At 37.3% G+C, this 18,785-nt stretch overlaps 1 protein-coding gene across 3 annotated transcripts; it reads left to right on the top strand.

Annotated features, from left to right (window-relative positions):
- The first annotated feature begins 87 nt into the window (after window positions 1-87).
- On the top strand, window positions 88-18,785 carry rb1cc1 (RB1-inducible coiled-coil 1). Of its 3 annotated transcripts, none has more exons than XM_084398313.1 (23): window positions 88-443; window positions 2,075-2,206; window positions 3,966-4,092; window positions 4,579-4,749; window positions 5,005-5,207; window positions 5,545-5,971; window positions 7,062-7,232; window positions 7,606-7,790; window positions 7,947-8,133; window positions 8,367-8,448; window positions 8,578-8,642; window positions 8,731-8,834; window positions 9,025-9,151; window positions 9,639-11,575; window positions 13,325-13,502; window positions 13,747-13,855; window positions 14,013-14,295; window positions 15,422-15,473; window positions 15,570-15,617; window positions 16,690-16,748; window positions 16,832-16,959; window positions 17,294-17,364; window positions 17,821-18,785. In XM_084398313.1, exons 2-23 carry the CDS (start codon window positions 2,136-2,138, stop codon window positions 17,896-17,898), a joined length of 4,863 nt encoding a protein of 1,620 aa, XP_084254439.1. In that variant the 5' UTR covers window positions 88-443; window positions 2,075-2,135; the 3' UTR covers window positions 17,899-18,785. The 3 variants fall into 3 exon arrangements, with proteins under 3 accessions (XP_084254439.1, XP_084254437.1, XP_084254438.1); XM_084398311.1 differs by having other exon boundaries at window positions 8,367-8,463; XM_084398312.1 differs by having other exon boundaries at window positions 297-438; window positions 8,367-8,463.

Raw genomic sequence — 18,785 nt, 5'->3', positions numbered from 1 at the left:
ACTCTAGCAACAGTTCGAATCATATGCCAGGCGTGTAATCTGTTCCCAGGTCAGCGCGTTACTGCTGACCGTTGCCCTTCCCAGAATGCACCTCGCTGCGCAGTGACGACAATAACAAAACACAGCAGCAGGAGAAACAGCATTAGCGGATCCTTACACAATCCTGCGAGAAAAAAATCTCGATGACAAAACTCACATCTTATTACCACCCCTCCTAACCTACATGTCTTGAAAGATGAAGCACTAATGAATGTATCCCATCTCATCCTGGATGAATTTGTGCGTTTTGTGGGAATGAAAAATAAAGGCCCGTGTTTGGAGTGATGAGCTTTAGCCTGCTAGCCCGACAGCTTCAACCTCTAGCTGACAGAAACCTCAACATCTCAGCCAAAAACAACCTATTAATCTGCTTTAATGCAGAGAATGGACTGAAGACAGGTCAGGTAAGACTTTCTGATACAGATTCAGCTCCTTATATTGTAGATGTTGCCGTTTAAAAGCTAAAAAAACGGACAATTTGAGGCTGTTGTGGTCACTTATACGGAATTGTGGCAGTAAATATAACTAGATAATGTACACAAAACCAGGTGTAGTTTGACGAATTAGGGTTTAGTCGAGGTTTAGTGGGTTCAATATCATGTAATGTGATATTGATGAAGGTTTTGGTGTTCTGGTGATGGTTTAAGAGATATTTGGACATACTGTCACCCTCCCCATATAATGACCAGGGCCTTTGAAACAACAAAACAAAGACTTGTAGCTTTCTGGAGTCCCTCATTTGTTTGCTAAAAGAGTCTTATAAAGGAAATTTGTCTTGTTTTAGGTCATATTTTGACTTTGAGGATAAGGTTTCAACTGCCCGCCGAAGGGGAAATCTGTCAATCAATATTGACACATAACAAGTTGTGACAAACAGACTAATATAAATCGTGATCCCCAATATATTTGACCAAAACAATATTATATGCACTTTTCAGCTTGGTTACCCCCTCATTAAATGACATTAGTTATCCATGTGGTCCACGCCAACCATGTGCTATTCCTTGTAGACTCGCCTTATTATTCCCTGTATCCATAATAAGAGTAGTTACAATGCTTCCCTGTCAAAGTTTTACACCCGTTCATGGGGAATTAGGGCACAAAGCATCTTTTAGCTTGTGTTGACGGTGTTTACCCACAGGGAACAACATGACTCAGCCTGAATATTTGGGCCACATGGTCATGCTGATCTGTGTGCAGTTTTACATCTCAGTAACCACATGTTAGAGCACAAACAACCCCAGAGATTTAGGCAATGCCCATGTAATAATCTGAAAAGTGTTGTTTTTTTTTGTCTCAGCATAGAATGACATCCATGATCACAAAGCTGGTTATCTGGGGGGGTTTCCAGCTTGTTATCTACTGAAACAGTCACGTTGGGCTAGATACAGTAGGCCTATGTCTTCTAGGTTACGCATGCTTGTACAGATTAACCAGCACAACCATTTTTATGAGCATCTGAACTTAAGTAGTTGTATTTGGTAAATGCTTTGAGATACAGACCTAAAGTTAGTCTCCTAAAGAAGATTTAAAAAAGTTATAGAAGTTTAAGTTTACTGAAAGCAGTGTTTTTTATTTTATACAAAATATGTATTTTGCAAAATAATTTGGTCTCTAAAATGGCTAGAAAATCAAAGCCATATTTCTAACCAAACTAAGTTTATTATCACAAAAATTGAGCCAGCTAATTTACATTGTAACACAATGTCCGATTTAAAAAAATGTGTTTTATAGAATGAATTTTGAGTGTTTAAGCTTCAAAATGATACCTAATTTATGATGATTAATAAATATGTGAAAGTGTGCCAAGCATCCCGCTACCAGGACACTGACAGTTAACAGGCTATAGGACTTTTTGTGTGCGGTATAGGTATAACCATTTAAACCTTTTTTGTGTTTTAAAATTGTATGTATTTTTTGATGTATTATAATTTTAGGTTAATTAAAATGTTATAAAATAAACCGGAAATCATCACTTGTAAGTTCTGATGAAACTTGACTTTGAATCGTGTGCATTTTCTTTCTTTCTGATCAGACAGCCATAATTGACTAGATGAACAAATCAAGCTGGAGGCAGGCTCAGCGGAGAATTCAACATGAAGCTGTATGTGTTTCAAGTCAACAATGGAAGCACATTAACGTTTGACACTGAACTTGCTGTCCAAACGTAAGAGATTTTAATGGTTTTAAGAAAAAGTGAATGTTTAAGCCCTCATTTGTTTTCACCTATATGTTTTATGTGAAGTCATGATGTAGTACTGTTTCATAGAACATCATTATGTGACAAACTTATTCACAGTATTTGTTAACAAAACTTCAGTAAGGTTATACATGTTAACATATTTAAAGGGTTAGTTCACCCAAAAATTACTCAACCTCATGTCGTTTCACAGTCCAAACCCGTAAGACTTTCAAGATTTCTGTCCCTTTATTGACAGTTGCGGATCAGTCGCCATTTATGTATTTTGATTTATTTCTATTTAATTGTTGCTAAATAAGTGTTACGATGTGTTCAGCTTGCACAAAAACGAGGACATTTTCAATGTAACTGAAACTAAAACGCATTGTTACGGCAATTGTCTTTGAATGAGTCATTAAACCATTCATTCAACGAACACGTTCAAAAACGCTGATTCATTAAAAGATGGATATTAAAACAAGATATTATTTATTTTTTTAACTTTGAGCTCTACTTTTCAAGGCTCAGCTGACCAGCAATGCGTCGCATGGGTAACGCTGAAGCTGATGCTTCACTTAATAGAGACCAATGGCATTGATTCAATACGTGACTCACTGATTTATTTTCCCACGGCTTCCTCGCGCTGTGGAAATAACCTTAAACATTAAAAGGATGACACGACAAATATTACGCTTTCCTTGGACACGGCAACCTTTTCACGAATATATATGACTTGACCTCAAAGGCAGAAGCAGGTAATCGCACGTGCTCAGTCGATCTCTCTCATTCACTGTCTGTTTAGACTTAAGCGCAAATCCACGAAGCCTCTGTACAGGTCACCATGATAAACAGTCTTGTTATCATTATTAACTTATTTAAAGCGAGCATAAACAGAAGCACATCTGGTCCTGCTTGATGTGTAAACATTCTGCGTAACGCGAGAATGAAAAATGTTCTCGCATGTCCGTTTACCACAACTGGTGTGTGAGTTGATGAGTGTTTATATGTGAATAAAAGCCTAAATTCAATCTGTTCATCATATAAAGCAATCATATCTCTTCAGAAAAGCTGCTCAATTAATATGGATTAGTTTTACAATCTCTTTATGAACTTTTTGAAGCGTCAAAGTGGTAGTTGCGTAGCTGTCAATGGAGGGACAGAAATCTCTCAGATTTCATCAAAAAGATCTTCATTTGTGTTTCCAAGATGAACAAAAGTAATGTAAACATTTGCAGCTTTTAGTGTTGTAGGATTCGTATTAGAATTCATAGAAATTAATGTTAACAAAGATGGCTGTTACCTATTGCATTATCTAATGTTAACACTTAGAGCCTTATGGTAAATCTATTAATGTTTATTTTTGTCTTAAAACATCTTAAAAATAGTTGAATGAGTTTGTCTGAATTTACATATAATTTACATATGTTGATATATTTTGCATTATATTGAATAATATACTATGTAATATAATGGTATTATGTTGATACTTAGAAATGCAAAATACTTTATTGATTACATTATTCCAGTGTAATTACCTGTATAATGATATGATGGTTAAGGTGCAAATGTAAATTATTATAATTATGTTACATAAGTGTTATTAGCTCTTAAAAAGTACAAATTCCATCATCAGTATTAGTCATGTCTCTATATTCTGTTTGTCTGGAGTTTTGTCTATGAAGTGAATCCTGATTTGTTTTACTGGATAACTAAAAGTATAATGTGTTGTGCTTCATGCTCTTTATAGTGTTTTGGACCTTAAACATGCCATCCAGGCCAAATATAAAATTGCAATCCAGCACCAGGTGCTGGTGGTCAATGGAGGGGAGTGTATGGTGGCAGAGAGGCGTGTGTGCAGCTACAGCGCCGGAACGGTGAGTAACAAGCCAAATCACACAAAAACAGCATTTTTGCTCTTCAACATTTGTTTAGAGAGGGTAATTTTAGTTATTATATATGAATAATATAGTCAAATGATCAATCGTTGCTACAAATTACACTACTAAAATGTTTGATGCTTTCAAGAATCAAAAATCACAAAGAAGCTCTATAAAAGTTGTACATGTGATACTTGTGTTATTATTAATTCAATTTAGGGGCAGTTGTGGCCTAATGGTTAAAGAGTCGGACCTGTAATCGCAGGTTTGATTCTCAATACCGGCAGGAAATAACTGATGTGCCCTTGAGCAAGGCATCTAATCTCCAATCGCTCCCCGAGCGCCACTGCTCCAGGGGGATTGCCATACTTGGCCTTCACTTCACTTCACTTTCAGTATATTTAAATTAGCTGTGAAATATTGAAGTTCTTGAAGTAATGTGATGCCTAAATGCTGATTGATTTTTGTCTCTGGCTGCCTCAGGACACCAACCCGATCTTCTTGTTCAACAAAGAGATGATCCTGTGTGACCGAGCGCCAACCATCCCCAAAACAACCTTCTCTATAGAGAATGAGATGGAGCTGAAGGTGGAGGAGTCACTCATGATGCCTGCCGTCTTTCACACTGTCGCCTCCCGCACTCAACTGGCTCTGGTACAGGCCAACTTCTATTCTGACCTAATGACCAACCCCTGTCTTCCTATATTTGCCCGGTTTTACATATCTATGCTCATCCACAGTATGTTATATCAGTGATGTTTATTTAAGGTTTAAGCATGACTTATATTTGAGAAAATAAATGCAAATACAGTCAAAGCTTTTTGTAAATGACAGAGGCTTGGATGGAAGCTTTTGTTCCATTTGTATGCAAATGACACTCATAATGCCTGATATTTTGCCCATTTTTAGGAAATGTTTGAGGTTGCCAAGAAGCTTTGCTCTTTCTGTGAGCGTCTGGTCCATGATGAACACCTTCAGCACCAGGGATGGGCGGCCATCATGGCTAACCTGGACGACTGCACCCTGTCCTATCAAAAACTCCTCTTGAAATTCGACACTGCTTACACAAATTACCAACAGGATTTTGAAGACATCAAAATAAAACTCACCAAGTATGTTCATCTTTGACTCCCCCTTCTTATCTTATAAAAGTTTAAAATTAAAATATTATTATTTTTTTTTTTTAAGAAATCTCTTAGGCTGTATTTATTTGATCAAAAATACAATACAAACCATAATATTGTAAAACATTGTTACATTATTAAATAACTGTTTTCTATGTTTATTTAATGTAATTTATTCTTGTGATATCAAAGCTTTCAGCATCATTACTTAAGTCTTAAAAGTGCTCAGTTCTTATTATTATTAATCTTGAGAACAGCTTAATATTTTTGTGGATATTTTGCGAAGAGAGATGTATAGATCACTAATTCTAATGTCATTCGTCAGGCTTGGCACTGCTGTCTCAGTCATGGCAAAGATTCCACTGCTAGAGTGTTTGACTCGGCACAGCTACAGAGAAAGCTTGGAGAAGTCCTGCTCCCCTCACCCAAGAACCACAGATGATGAGGATGATGAAGCAGGAGAAACATCCACCCAGTCCGCTGTCCTCCGTCCCGCTGACGGCCAGAAGAATCGAAAGACACCATCGCCGGTCTCTGCTTCAGGAGAAACATCATCCCAGGCGTCCTCCTCTCCTCAGGACAGACTGAAGAGCAGCTGTAGTCTAAAAGCAGCTCTATTGGAAGAGGAAGAGTCTCCGGAGAGGGGAGCAATGCCCTGTTTCAATGTCACACTGTTGGATTGGATCAACGTTCAGGACAGACCCAATGATGTGGAGTCGGTAGTGAGGAAGTGTTTTGACTCGATCAACAGGGTGAGTAATAGACGAGTCATATTGGGAGCGAATGTTTTGGTCTGTAAACTAGTGCTACCGCGAAGTAACCGGCAACAACCATTATATTGTGTTGAGGTGGCCAGTCATTATGATATATTATATATACCATGTGATGATAGAAAAGTGTCATTTTGCTATGCTATTTATATTTGCACAGCTATTAGTGGCCAGGAAAGCTTTACATAGCTTGCACTACAAAGAAACATGGAGACAATGCAAAAAATACATAGTCTGACATCAGTAAGACGACAAAACCTTGTAATAGAGTGCAACAGTTGGTTCCAGAAGTAAAAACTCCATTCATTTTCTCCATAGGGAAAATGATCTTTTACGATAACTTATAAATATTTAAAGACAGCCCTACTGTGAGCTACAAGGTTGTTATTCAATAGTATTTGCTTCTGTTGAAGCCATTAGGCCACATTATTTCAACTTAAATTATGCATAATCGAGTTTAACAGTGGAATTCGTGGTGAAACCCATCACTCCTACATCACATACAAAAGTTTGGGGTCAGTAGGATTTTTTACAAAGGAAATAGTACTTTTAATTCAGCAAGGATGCATCAAATTAATCAAAACTGACAATAAAGACAAATAAATGCTGTTCTTTTGAACTTTCTGTTGAAAGAATCCTGGAAAAAATGTATCATGGTTTCCAAAAAGAATATTAGGCAGCACAACTGTTTTCAACATTGATAATAAGAACTGGTAATTGAGCAGAATCGGCATATTAGACTGATTTCTGAAGGATCATGTGACACTGAAGACTGGAGTAATGATGCTGAAAATGGTCAGCTTTGGTCACAGGAATAAATTACATTTTAAAATATATTAACCTAGAAAACAGTTATTTTAAATTGTAATGATATTTCATAATGTTACTGTTTTTATAAATGCAGCCTTGGTGAGACTTTCAAAAGCATTAAGAATCTTACCAAACCAAACTTTTAAACAGTAAAGTACATCATCATCATCATCATCACATTTCACAGGATTGTAACCATGAACTATTTTACTGTCCATGATCACTCATTTTCATTTGTTTAATTCATTCTTTATGCTTCCAGCTCGATCCACGAATTATCCAACCCTTTCTAACTGAATGCCGTGAGACGATTACCAAATTGGATAATCAGAACATGAAGGCCATCAAAGGTCTTGAGGACAGATTGTATGCGCTTGACCAGATGATAGCAAGCTGTAAAAAGTTGGTTAATGAACAGAAGGAACTTGCTCAGGTAAGCAAATCTCATTTATATAGTCTATAAAAGCAACCTAACAGCTACATATTCTACACATAAGTGCACTTTATTTTTTCCCCGAAGTCCACTTTGTTTTTTATGACCATTTTCCACCCTCTCTTTTATGCTACTGTAACTTTAAGACATATATGATTAGTTACAAGTTACAACACTAATGTAGTTGGTGCTGCCCCATCCTTCAATAACAGCCTTGTTATAAAGCTGTATTATATTGTTACAGATCGACAAAACAAACTTTAGCCACATGTTTGAATCTATTACAAAGCTGTGCAAAATGCTTGAAAATGGCAGTGTGAATGTTTTTCAGGAAACTTGTCTTCCTCATGTCTTCTCCTTTGCCTTCCACTAGGGATTTCTTGCCAATCAGAAGAGGGCTGAAAACCTGAAGGACACCTCGGTGCTGCCTGACCTGTGTCTGAGTCACGCCAACCAGCTGATGATCATGCTGACCAATCACAGGAAGCTACTTGACATTAAGCAGAAGTGTACCACTGCCAAACAGGAGCTCGCCAACAACCTTCAAGTTCGTCTCAAGTAAGAGCAGCATTTTTCTTCTTTGTGGACAATTTGGCCAGAACACTAAATAGTTTGGGCTTTGATTTGGGCAATTTTCAATCTATAGAGCTATGATACTTTTATGACGTAAATTGTAAGCATTTCCTAGCTGCACTGTGTTGTCTCCTCCATCAGATGGTGCTGCTACGTGATGCTTCACGCTGATCAGGATGGAGAGAAGCTGCAGGCTCTCCTGAGACTGCTGACAGAGCTGCTGGAGCGCGTACGGGTGGTGGAAGCGCTCAGCACTGTGCCACAGATGTACTGTCTCGCCGTAGCGGAGGTGGTCAGACGCAAAATGTTCATAGGACACTACAGACAAGTAAGAGTCAGCTACTAATTCATGTTATTTATAAGAAACAGTGGTTAAGTGCATGCTTTGTTATAGAGATGGGGTTATAAAAGTGATTTAACAAAGTTGACCAGATACTGAGTGGATAATATGAGCTAATATAATATATTTTATTATTAGTTTTAAAAGATTTCTGCACATTTGATTGTCATTTCTCACAAAACTGCTAGCTGTGTTAATGTTTTCTTTATTATTTCTTCTAGTGGGCCAATGCTCTTGTCAGAGATGGGAAAAACCTCTATGAGGCAGAAAAAGTAAAAAGGGAAACCTTTGGGAAGCTCTTCAGTAAGTTAATTTTAGGTATTAAACATGGCTTCTTTTAGTTTGAGAACAAACACTTGACATCTGTGTCCAAATTAATTGTCAGATTGTTTGAGGAGATTGCTTTGAAAACACTGTTTTTGTTTCTTTTAGGGAAATCGTTCCTCAGAAATCGGTTGTTTCGAGGACTGGACTCATGGCCACCCTCTTCGTTTTGCGTGAGTCTTTGAATGTGTTTTTATTTTTCAGGATCCCTTCATGGTCTTTTAGCATTAATGAGTGTTTTCTTCGTTTTTTTGTGTTTAGACTCGAAGGCCTCGAAAGTTTGATTTTGAGCTTCCAGATATTTCCCTGAATGACCTGCAGTATCTCAAATCCTGTTGTCCTTCCGAAGTTCAGCCTTACCTCAGGTAAACAACTCTTATTCGGTTTCAGTCACAATACTGATGTCTCTGTTGTAACTTCACAACCATATTTGTTTATATGCCAAATATTCTTTCCTGTGTTCTTGCAGCCATTGATCTTTCAATCATGGCTAAAAACTCTTAAATGATGGTCTTTGTTAGTTGTTCTTTGTCTGATGCCTGTTTTCTTCATCAGGGTCCCCACGTTGTGTGACTTTGAGCCTCTTAACCATCATGTTGAGGTTCTCCATCAGCTGGTTCAGGCTGCACAGAGTGTGGACGAGATGTCACAAACTATCACAGACCTACTAAATGAACAAAAGGTGCTTTGTGTTCACAATCATTTAATTTTTATTGCTGAAGTGTTTGAAATATTGGATGTTGTCATGAAATACAATTTTACCATATATAAAAAAAAAAGAAGCATTTTATTGATCTTACTGTGACTCATCCATGCATATGTTTCTTTCTTTTTTTTGAGCTCGTAATTTTTCATCAGAATGTCATAACTCAACCTGAAATGACAGATTTTTTTGTGGTGATTTTGCCTAAACCCTTCCCTTTCTTACAATCAACTGCAAACTTGCATTCAGATCTGCTTCCATTCAATCAACAAGCAGTGGATCCTTCCCTGTATTTTTTCATTCTTGATATTGTTTCACTTGGATGTATGTCACAGTACGGAAGAAAACATCTGTTGCTACTTGCGTTACATTGCAACTTAAAAAAAAATATATATATAGTCTAATTTGACTTTTATAGTAATGTGAATTTTCATATGATCTTACCTTGTTGCTTTGGCCTTTGTAGATTTCCTGTAGCCAGAGTGCTCAAAGATCCACTTTATTAACACCCAGATCTGAAAGCACAACTGCTGTCACCTCTACCTCCACCAAAACTTTGTCCACTCTCATTTTAAAAGCACCGGACTGCCAACCCATGGTGCTTCCTGGTCCCCTGGAGGACCTTTCACCCGACAGCATAGATGCCCAGACCTTTGACTTTGAAACCATTGGGCACCCCAATATGGATCCTGTATTACAGCAAGGCTCGTTGGACTTGGACTCATTGGCAGAAAGTCCAGAGTCAGACTTCATGTCTGCTGTTAATGAATTTGTAATTGAGGAGAACTTGATGTCACCTAATCCCATCAGTGATCCTACAAGCCCAGAGATGATGGTGGAGTCTCTTTACTCCTCTGTTATTAATGCAATCGATAGCAAGCGTATCCAAGACACTACTACCCTTGAGAAGGAAAACTCAAAGATCACAGCTCTTAAGCTATCAGCAGATAGGTACCGTTCCGCTGCAGAAGAATCCAAGAACAATTTGAGGAAAGTTAAAGAAGACCTTTACCACTTTCGAGGTCTTGTTCTGAAGGAGCAACGAGACTTTGGATTCACCCTGAAAACTATGACCATTGAGGTCCGAAACGCACTCAACAGTGTCAGATACTGTCACGAGGAGAAACTAAGAGAAACGCAACAATCCAATCTTCAGAGTTTGAAGGACGATCATGAAAAGCAGATACTTGCTCTCACGGAAGAGCTAGAAGGCAATCGGAAGATTGTCCAAGATGTCCAGAGAGCAATGCTGGAATTGGAGGGGCTTGTGGAGCGTAAGGAGAAGGAAATATCACAGCTGGAGAGTGAGAGGGAGCGTTCTATGCAAGAACTGCAAGATCTTCACAAGCAAACTGTGCAGGACCTTGAGGAGAAGATCTTGAAGCAAAGTGAAGAACTGAAAGCTACACTGCTGTCCAAGGATGGACTTGCTAGGCAATTGGAGAACCTGCACTTTGAGATCGAGCATGGCCAACAGAACATCAGACTGGAGATGGAGAATGCAGAGAAGGTGCACCTTCAAGAACTGGAGACACGGTTGAACCAACAACATGAAGCAGTGCTGCAATCTTTCAGACTGGAAAAAGAAACCGCGCTTGAAAAACTTATCCAGGAGAACCTGGTGAAACTAAGAGATCTGATGGATTCCCATTCTGCCGAACTCAAGGAGCGCGAGGGACGCTCAAAAGACTTGGAGGCTCGTATTACAGAACTTGCAGATGCCCGCTGCAAACTGGAAGTCGAGATGGCTCTTAAAGAGGCCGAAATGGAGGACATGAGACTCCAATACGAGGAGGCCAAAAGCACCCAAGAAGAGGTTTTGAAATCGGAGCTTACTACCCAAACAACCACCTTGCAGATGCAGATCGACAAGTTAAACCAGCAGCTCCAGCAGAAGAACGAAGAGTACGAGGTGGGCCTGGCTGAGCTCCGAGCGCTCATGAGGTTGGAGAAGGACCACTGCATCTCTGAACTCGTTGATCGGCACGAAGAGGAGAGCACCCTGCTCCGCCACGAGTTTTCAGCGCTCAAGCAGAAGTCGCAGGATGCGGAGAAAGACTGCGAGGAACGGGTCCAGAAGATCCAGCATGATCATCAGGACCAGCTTGCTGCCTTACAGAGGGAAAAGCAGGATGAGCAGAGGGCTTTCCAAGAGAAAGAGCAAGACCTACAGACTGTTATTGGAGACCTGCAGGCGGAAAACTCACTATTGTCAGGAAGACTGGAGCAGGAGAGGGTGGAGGCCCTGCAGAGGGCAGAGAAGGAGAAAGAGGAGGCAGTCAAAGCTGCAATACAAGAGGCCTTAAGAGACGTTCAGCTCCAAAAAGAGGAGACTGAGACAAGACTGTTAAGAGCAATTGATCTACTTGAAAATCAGCTAAAAGACAGACAATCCACTGACATGTAAGTAAAATCAAAAGCTTCCATCTTGTTCCACAAGTATTCGAAACGGACAGTCTCTGACAAAATCATTCTAAGATTCAATTTTAAAGCACAGTTTACTAGAAGGATAGATGTTAAGTTATAAGTGGTGCTTAATCACTAGTAATATTGCTCATCTTTGATCTTAAAGGAATAGAAAACTCATTCCAAACTTGTTTGTTTTTCTTTCTTTTAGGGGAACAGGAGATACTTCTTTCTTTAGTCTTTTTTTGTCCATACAACAAAGTCAATGGGGTCCAATGTTTCGGACTCCACAGACATGGACAAAAATAGATTTTTCAGTATATCTTCTTTTATGTTCCCCATAAGAAAGAAAGTTATACAGGTTTGTAACAACATGAGGTTAAGTAGATTATGACAATTTTCATTTTTGAATAAAGTTAGTAATTCAGTAATATTACGCTTATGTGTGCAACCTGTTCCCTGTCCATTTTGTGCATCAGTCAAACCTCAAATTGTGTTACATTTCCCAAGCAAAAAGACTTTTGGCTGATGGATGATAAAATGGGCAATTATTTTAGCTTTACTTAATTATTAGCCTTACTTTGAAGGAGTGTTCTGCGAAATACACTACCGTTAAAAAGTTTGGGGTTGGTAACATTTATTTGATAAAAAATACAGTAAAAATTGTAATATTGTGAATTAATATTACAATTTAAAATAGGCGTTTTCAATATGAATATGTTTTAAAATGTGATTTATTCCTGTGATGGCAAAGCAGAATTTTCAGCATCATTACTCCAGTCTTCAGTGTCACATGATATGCTGTTGAAATCCTTTCTGAATAAAATGATCAAATCTTATTGGGCTCAAACTTTTGAACGGTAGAGTATCTAGGCCCCCAAAATTTTGGATTGGCTCTTTTTACTTGGGAAACCACCCAGAACATCTTAGCAGTTTTGCAAAAGCAAATATTCCTCACGTTTTGTTTAAAAAAATATATGAAATTGTGTTTTTAACATGGTTTTGGTTGTTCTCTTGGTTCTTTTGACAACAATGTCACTTTCTTGTTGATTTGGTCATGAAGAACTCAATAAATCTTGCACATTTGTATGAGAAAAGCATCTGCTGAGGACAAATAAAATGACACCGAAACAATGCTGCTCTAGTCCATTCAAATTAAAGCTTCTACTTCTAACTTTACTGTTAATTAAACACACTGGCAACATGCATTCACTTTCTCTTTCTGATTTCATTCACCCGTGTGAATAATTAGCACATCAAAAAGAATGAACAAAAACTGTGACCATTTCATTAAAACATTTCTTAAGTAGAAATTAGCGAGAAATATGATAACCCTGTTACATGTGCCAGTAAAGTAAGGATTAATTAAAAACAGAAAACAGATTTGTGTCCAAGTCTTATACCAATCCCAGTAAATTGGAGGTTTTTGATTATTTATTTATTTATTTATTTATTCTGGTGACCAACAAGAAACACTTGAGAAAAAGTGGGTATGGCACTCTATAATATAATTGTCCAAGCTAGTAATGAAAGGTTGTAGGTTCGAACCCTGCAAGAAACAACCTTCAGAGCTCTAGAAAGACACCAAATTGATGCCAGATTTACTGGAAAAAAAATGTAACAACTTGCTCAGCTTTTGAATTTGCATTGTGTATTTTTATTTAGAAGGAAGCATCAGCTAATTGACTTCTTAGTGGTAATGAATGCAAAGCCAGGTTGATTCTCACGGCTGATTCTGTGTTTCAGAGTGGCAGCTTCTGTAGAGCAGTCAGAGGCTGGTGTGGAGGCCGGCGCTACATTGTCACTAGACAGTGGCCAGTGGACCGAGGAGAGGGCATCGCTCTTGGCCCAACTAGAGATCCTGGAACGCGTAAAGAATGAGGAGATGCAGAACCTGAAGACCTCACTCATTGCTGAACAGCAGGTTAGCAATAAGAAGATTTGAACTACAGGAATTTTGCCATTAGCTCCATTTGAATTGCCAAGTTGCGTTGTGGGTCGGTGTAAATCGGCAGGACAAGTAAAATAAAAAAACTCCCTTAAAAAACTCCTTAAATATATTGGTATTGTTGATCCCTGTAACCTTTTTGACCTAATAATGTTTTGTCCTTAATATAGTATCAATGTGCCCTGAAAAAATCTTGTTTCAATGTGTTGTTCACTCCTAGACGAACTTCAATACAGTTCTGACTCGGGAGAAACTCAAGAAAGAACAAATCATCAATGATCTCACAGAGAAGCTCAAAAACGTGTTGCAGCAACAAGAGAAAGATAAAGGTATAAAACCATTTTGTTTTAATCACATCACTTGGAAGAATTTCCACTTGTTTTTTTTTTTTTCAAAGATCTGTTACCAAACTGCACAGAAATGATCAGTGAGACCAGTAAATGTTCTCATGATCGTTGCCCTCTGTGTTTTGTTGTTTCCCTGAAGGCCTGATTGAAACACTCTCCGAGGACCGCGCCACCATCCTTCAAGAGAAGAAACAGATGGAGGAGGAACTCAACCGTCTGCGAAGCACCGTCCTCGTCTCGTCATCCTTCTTTCCGCCCAATCCCATCCCTGTCATTACAGAGGCTCACGGTGCCTGTGGCCCCGCCCACACAGAAGTTCTGTCGCCGTCCACCCCTGACCCAGAGAGATTGGCACTCATGGCTGCTTTCAAGGATGAGGAGAGGGTGGAGTCGGCCGTGGAGGCCAGCATGATGACAGTGCAGTAAGCATCTGTGCTGACGTGCACATGTGACATATTCATACTAGAGCTAAAATTATAAACCCTGAACCCTGAAAAACTCAACTACCACACTTAACTTCAACAAACTGGCTACAACAGCACACAGAGTGTATGTCATTAAAATGATCTAGAAGTTGGATTGAAATGATTCATTTTATACTAGCAGTACAACGGACTGGTTTTGTTTTTATTTTTTGTCCTAGCTTCTCACTCAGTGGCATTCATCACTGTTTCATCACAATTCGGTTTCATTCATCACAAACCACACCATTGCTCAGTAAATAATAAAATGATAAAAATACTGCACAACATTATAAGCTGAATAAGCTTTAACAATACATGTGATTTTGCATTCTCTTGTAGCAACAACGTCAAAGTTTTGCTTGGATGCAGTTTGTCAGAGTTTAAAAGTTTTGGAATAATTACAAAGAAAGTTCAAGCTGTTTTTTTATTTTTATTATTTCCAAAAATACACACACACTTACATGTAAAAAAACAAATTTTCTATAAAATATGGTATAAGTGAAGTAAACCTTTATTGTGCTAGATGCTAGTTTTTAACAGAATTAGTGGGTTTTTTTATGCTTTTAACGTCTACAGATTTATAATAGATATAATAAAATGTGTGTGTGTGTCTGTCTGTCTGTCTATATCTATCTATCTATCTATCTATCTATATATATATGTCTGTCTGTCTGAAAAAACATTTGGAAACAACAGAGTGGAGTTTGTCAGATAATCAGGCTATCTATATATATTACTAACCAAACAATTGTTATAAATCATTCACTTTTACTTGAGATTTAAAAGTATGCAAGGAGGATGTATTGTAGGAGAGGGGCAAGACCCTGTTTTGTAGATCTTCTGTCTTTAAAGGAGCTGAATGAGTGAATTTGAGACAGGAAAGCAGAGTAGATCAGATAGAAGAGGAGAGATGTGAGTCGAGCGAATGCTGTAGGTGAGGAACCTTCAGCTGTTACCTTTTATGAACAAGAAATTATGTTTTTGGTCTGACCACAGTCATGAAGTGTCCTGCTCTGTCATGTTATCGGCTTTGAGAATATGTTTAAGTTTTGACGAGTTAGTGAACTTGTGTATTTTGTTTCAGTGACAACTCCTTGCTATCTGAAGAGAAACAGCGCATACTGATGTTGGAAAGGGTAATTTATTTTCACATGTACATATTTTACTGACAGGCTTTAAAAATTGCATTTATTAAATATGTTATTATATGCAATTATTTATTATTGTTTCAGACCTTACATATGAAGGAGGAAGAGAACAAGAGACTTAGTCAAAGATTGGTAAGTATATATTTTTTTTATTTGTGTGTGTGTGTGTGTTCACATTTTTGTGCTTGCTTTGGCTCTTATATTTCATCTAAATGTGTTAATTGTATGAGAATATCATTTAACATCTTTTAAATTGATCAATTGATTTGGGTCGTTTGTGCTTGATCTCAGTTTATAATTGACCACTTGAACAGTCAATTAAAAGCAGTAATTAGTGATGTTAAATAGAACAATACACACTCAATTAATGCAGGTCCGCGACTGACACAGGAACGGTTATATTATTTTGAAGAATAAAAAAAAAAAAAATATATATATATAAATACATTTCTTTCTTTATATTAGATATTTTTATATCTATCTATAAGCAAAATACTGTAGATTTTCTGATATTACTTTATAGTTAATTTACACTACGTTGCTGTTGTTACGATAGCAGCAACTCGCACATTATCAGCAGTTAATTAAAACATGAGACTCTTTGATATAATTTAATAACATTTCCCCTGGGACTATTTCTCCAAATAGGTTTAATCTCTTTAGGAAAATTACAATCGCCGTATTATTGGCCGTGAGAGACTTCTTATGAGACACGTAACCCACACTTTAGTGTCCTGAGTCCTGACAGCTCGGGGCAGATTCACAAGATGAATAACAACTCTGAAATGTGCCTGTGTGATTGAGCTGGGATTGAATTTCAGCTCATTTACAATCAAGCTCGAAATTAAACAAATACAGACATTGTTTAAATCCCTAATTTCTTTTTTTATTATGTATCTATGTTGCACTCATTTTAGTCTTTTTTTCTGTTGTGTTATAAGTATTTACTACCAATGCATGCTATTTAATGGACTGTTCTACTCCTTACCACTAGATGGCACACATACATTTGTTTTAGGCACAAACTGTCCTATAATCACTGGAAGCATTTATGAGATTCAACATTACATTGAACCAAAATAGATTTTTTTTGTAATGTAATGCATGCAGTTTTATGTTGTGATTGCAGTGTGTATGTAAGCAACATGACAAGCATTGCCTAGTGTAAATATCATCAGAATCTTCTAACAATTTTGTTTTACAGATGTCACAGAGTATGTCGTCCGTGTCGTCACGGCACTCTGAGAAAATCGCCATTCGAGAGTAAGCATTTTTGGATATTAGCGTTAATGATCTGAACTGTTATTTTACCCGTCCACCTCTTTTGAAAACCCCTCCTTTTGTAGTTTTCAGGTGGGCGACTTGGTTCTCATAATCCTGGACGAGAGGCACGATAATTACGTTCTCTTCACTGTTGGTCCCACCCTTTATTTCCTGCACTCAGAGTCCCTCACTGCACTGGACCTCAAACCAGGTCAGTCACACACGACAGGAATACTTAATTAAGGAACAGGTTTATTAAATAAATTAGATTTTACATATTTGAAAACGCTCCAGCAAGATGGTTTTGCATTTACCATGTTCTTTCATTGCTGTTCCACAAGTATGTTAACTTATTTATTATAATTTATTAATTATTTACATTTATATATCATTGCATTTGTAGATTGAAATGTTTTTTTTTTAAATGTTCCAGTTTGACATGAATGATGACATAAAAAGAGGAAGTGTTTTGTTTTAGTATTTTACATAAAGCACCTTTTTATATCGTATATCAATAATATTTAATTTTTATTTTTTTATTTTAGCGACAGGAGCAACAAGACGGCCGTGGGTTTTAGGAAAAGTCATGGAGAAGGAATATTGCCAAGCTAAAAAGGTAACCAGTATTATTTTATTATTTATGCAACTGCTCTAAATGGAGTGTTTTTGTAAAATTTTATTTACTTTTACTTTTATTTTTTACTTTACAAACAATTATGACTAATTTTGGTAATATTGCGCTCTCATAATATAACTTCCTTGATGACAAAATTTTTGCCCATTTTTCCTGTTTTTGGTTAATATTGGTTATATTTGAGATGTAAATATTAAAACAATTAAAACATTTGCAGACACTTAAAAGAGTGCATGCTGATTTAAAATTGTGGATTTAATTTTGTTTTGCATTTTAAAGTTAATTGTGTTTTCAAAATCAGTGTCTTAATATTACTGCAGGCACTTATATTAAATTATCTATCTATTTATTTATTGATTGATTGATTGATTTTGTGATTTTTATTTTTTGTTAAATACATACTTTGAACGTGTCTCTTTTGTTATTGTCTGTCTCCAGGCCCAAAACCGGTTCAAAGTTCCTCTCGGCACCAAATTCTACAGAGTAAAGGCCGTGCCATGGAACAAGAAAGTGTAATCGTGTAAAAATGTATCATATTGTAATAAGCGCAGTATGTTTTTATTGCTTTTTTTAAGCAAACTCGCTCATCCTTGATTTTTGTTTTGTCACATCAGAAGACAAAACCATTTCACCCCCTTTTATTTTTTTGCCTCTGTTGCAATTGCAAATCGTTTTATCTAATTTTTTATATGCAGAGGATTTGTAAATGTGGACCAAATGATTCTAAGTTTATCGGGGCATAGCCCTCACGTGCGATGATGGCTCCAAAGCCATCACAACAAGCCTGTAAAATGAACAAAATGTATTTGGATGTTACATATTAGTTCATCATTAATATTATGGTCGGGGTGGGGTGGGGGGGGGGAGCACTATCACAGTCAGCTTACTTGCTTCAGAAGGTTATGAAAATATAAATTTATTGTAAATGTTACCAGAGGAATGGTCATGGCATGCATATAGATAATATTTTCTTTAATTTACTTCTGGATATGCGTTGTAGTCGGAGGTATCAGTAAAAACCTGCTGATTGTTACTCGCAGCACAGTATGACCCGCCTGTTTATTATTATGACGTACATTTGGACTACCTGGCGCAGAGGCCTCGCAATCCATCAGATGCACTTTCGGAAAAAAAGACGACGTTTTCGTAGATTCAAAAGGGAGGCGTTTGTGCTGTCGAAAGCAAGCGTCTAAAGAAAAGCAGCACATATCTTCCCTCTGTTGTAGGATGTTGAAAAATAGAAAGTAATATTTCATGTTTGTGAATGTGTGTCTTTATTGAATTTAACGACAACATTGTATATTATTCATCAGATCACACCAGTAACAAAAAAAAAAACCACCAAAAAAATGACTGTATTGTAAAAGAATTTAGAATTTTCAAAACAATAAAGGTTTGATCCC

The sequence above is a fragment of the Rutilus rutilus genome (genome assembly GCF_951802725.1).
Source record: "Rutilus rutilus genome assembly, chromosome: 24".
Taxonomy (NCBI): domain Eukaryota; kingdom Metazoa; phylum Chordata; class Actinopteri; order Cypriniformes; family Leuciscidae; genus Rutilus; species Rutilus rutilus.
The sequence above is the reverse complement of the archived record's forward strand: the minus strand, read 5'-3'. Positions and strand labels throughout refer to the sequence as shown.

Bases quoted from the DNA above. Each gene is read 5' to 3' on its own strand.
- rb1cc1 (XM_084398311.1), top strand. From the start codon at position 2,136: ATGAAGCTGTATGTGTTTCAAGTCAACAATGGAAGCACATTAACGTTT. The intron at 8,134-8,366 runs GTAAGAGTCAGC...TATTTCTTCTAG, and splicing joins TCATAGGACACTACAGACAA to TGGGCCAATGCTCTTGTCAG. The intron at 13,856-14,012 runs GTATAAAACCAT...GTTTCCCTGAAG, and splicing joins GCAACAAGAGAAAGATAAAG to GCCTGATTGAAACACTCTCC.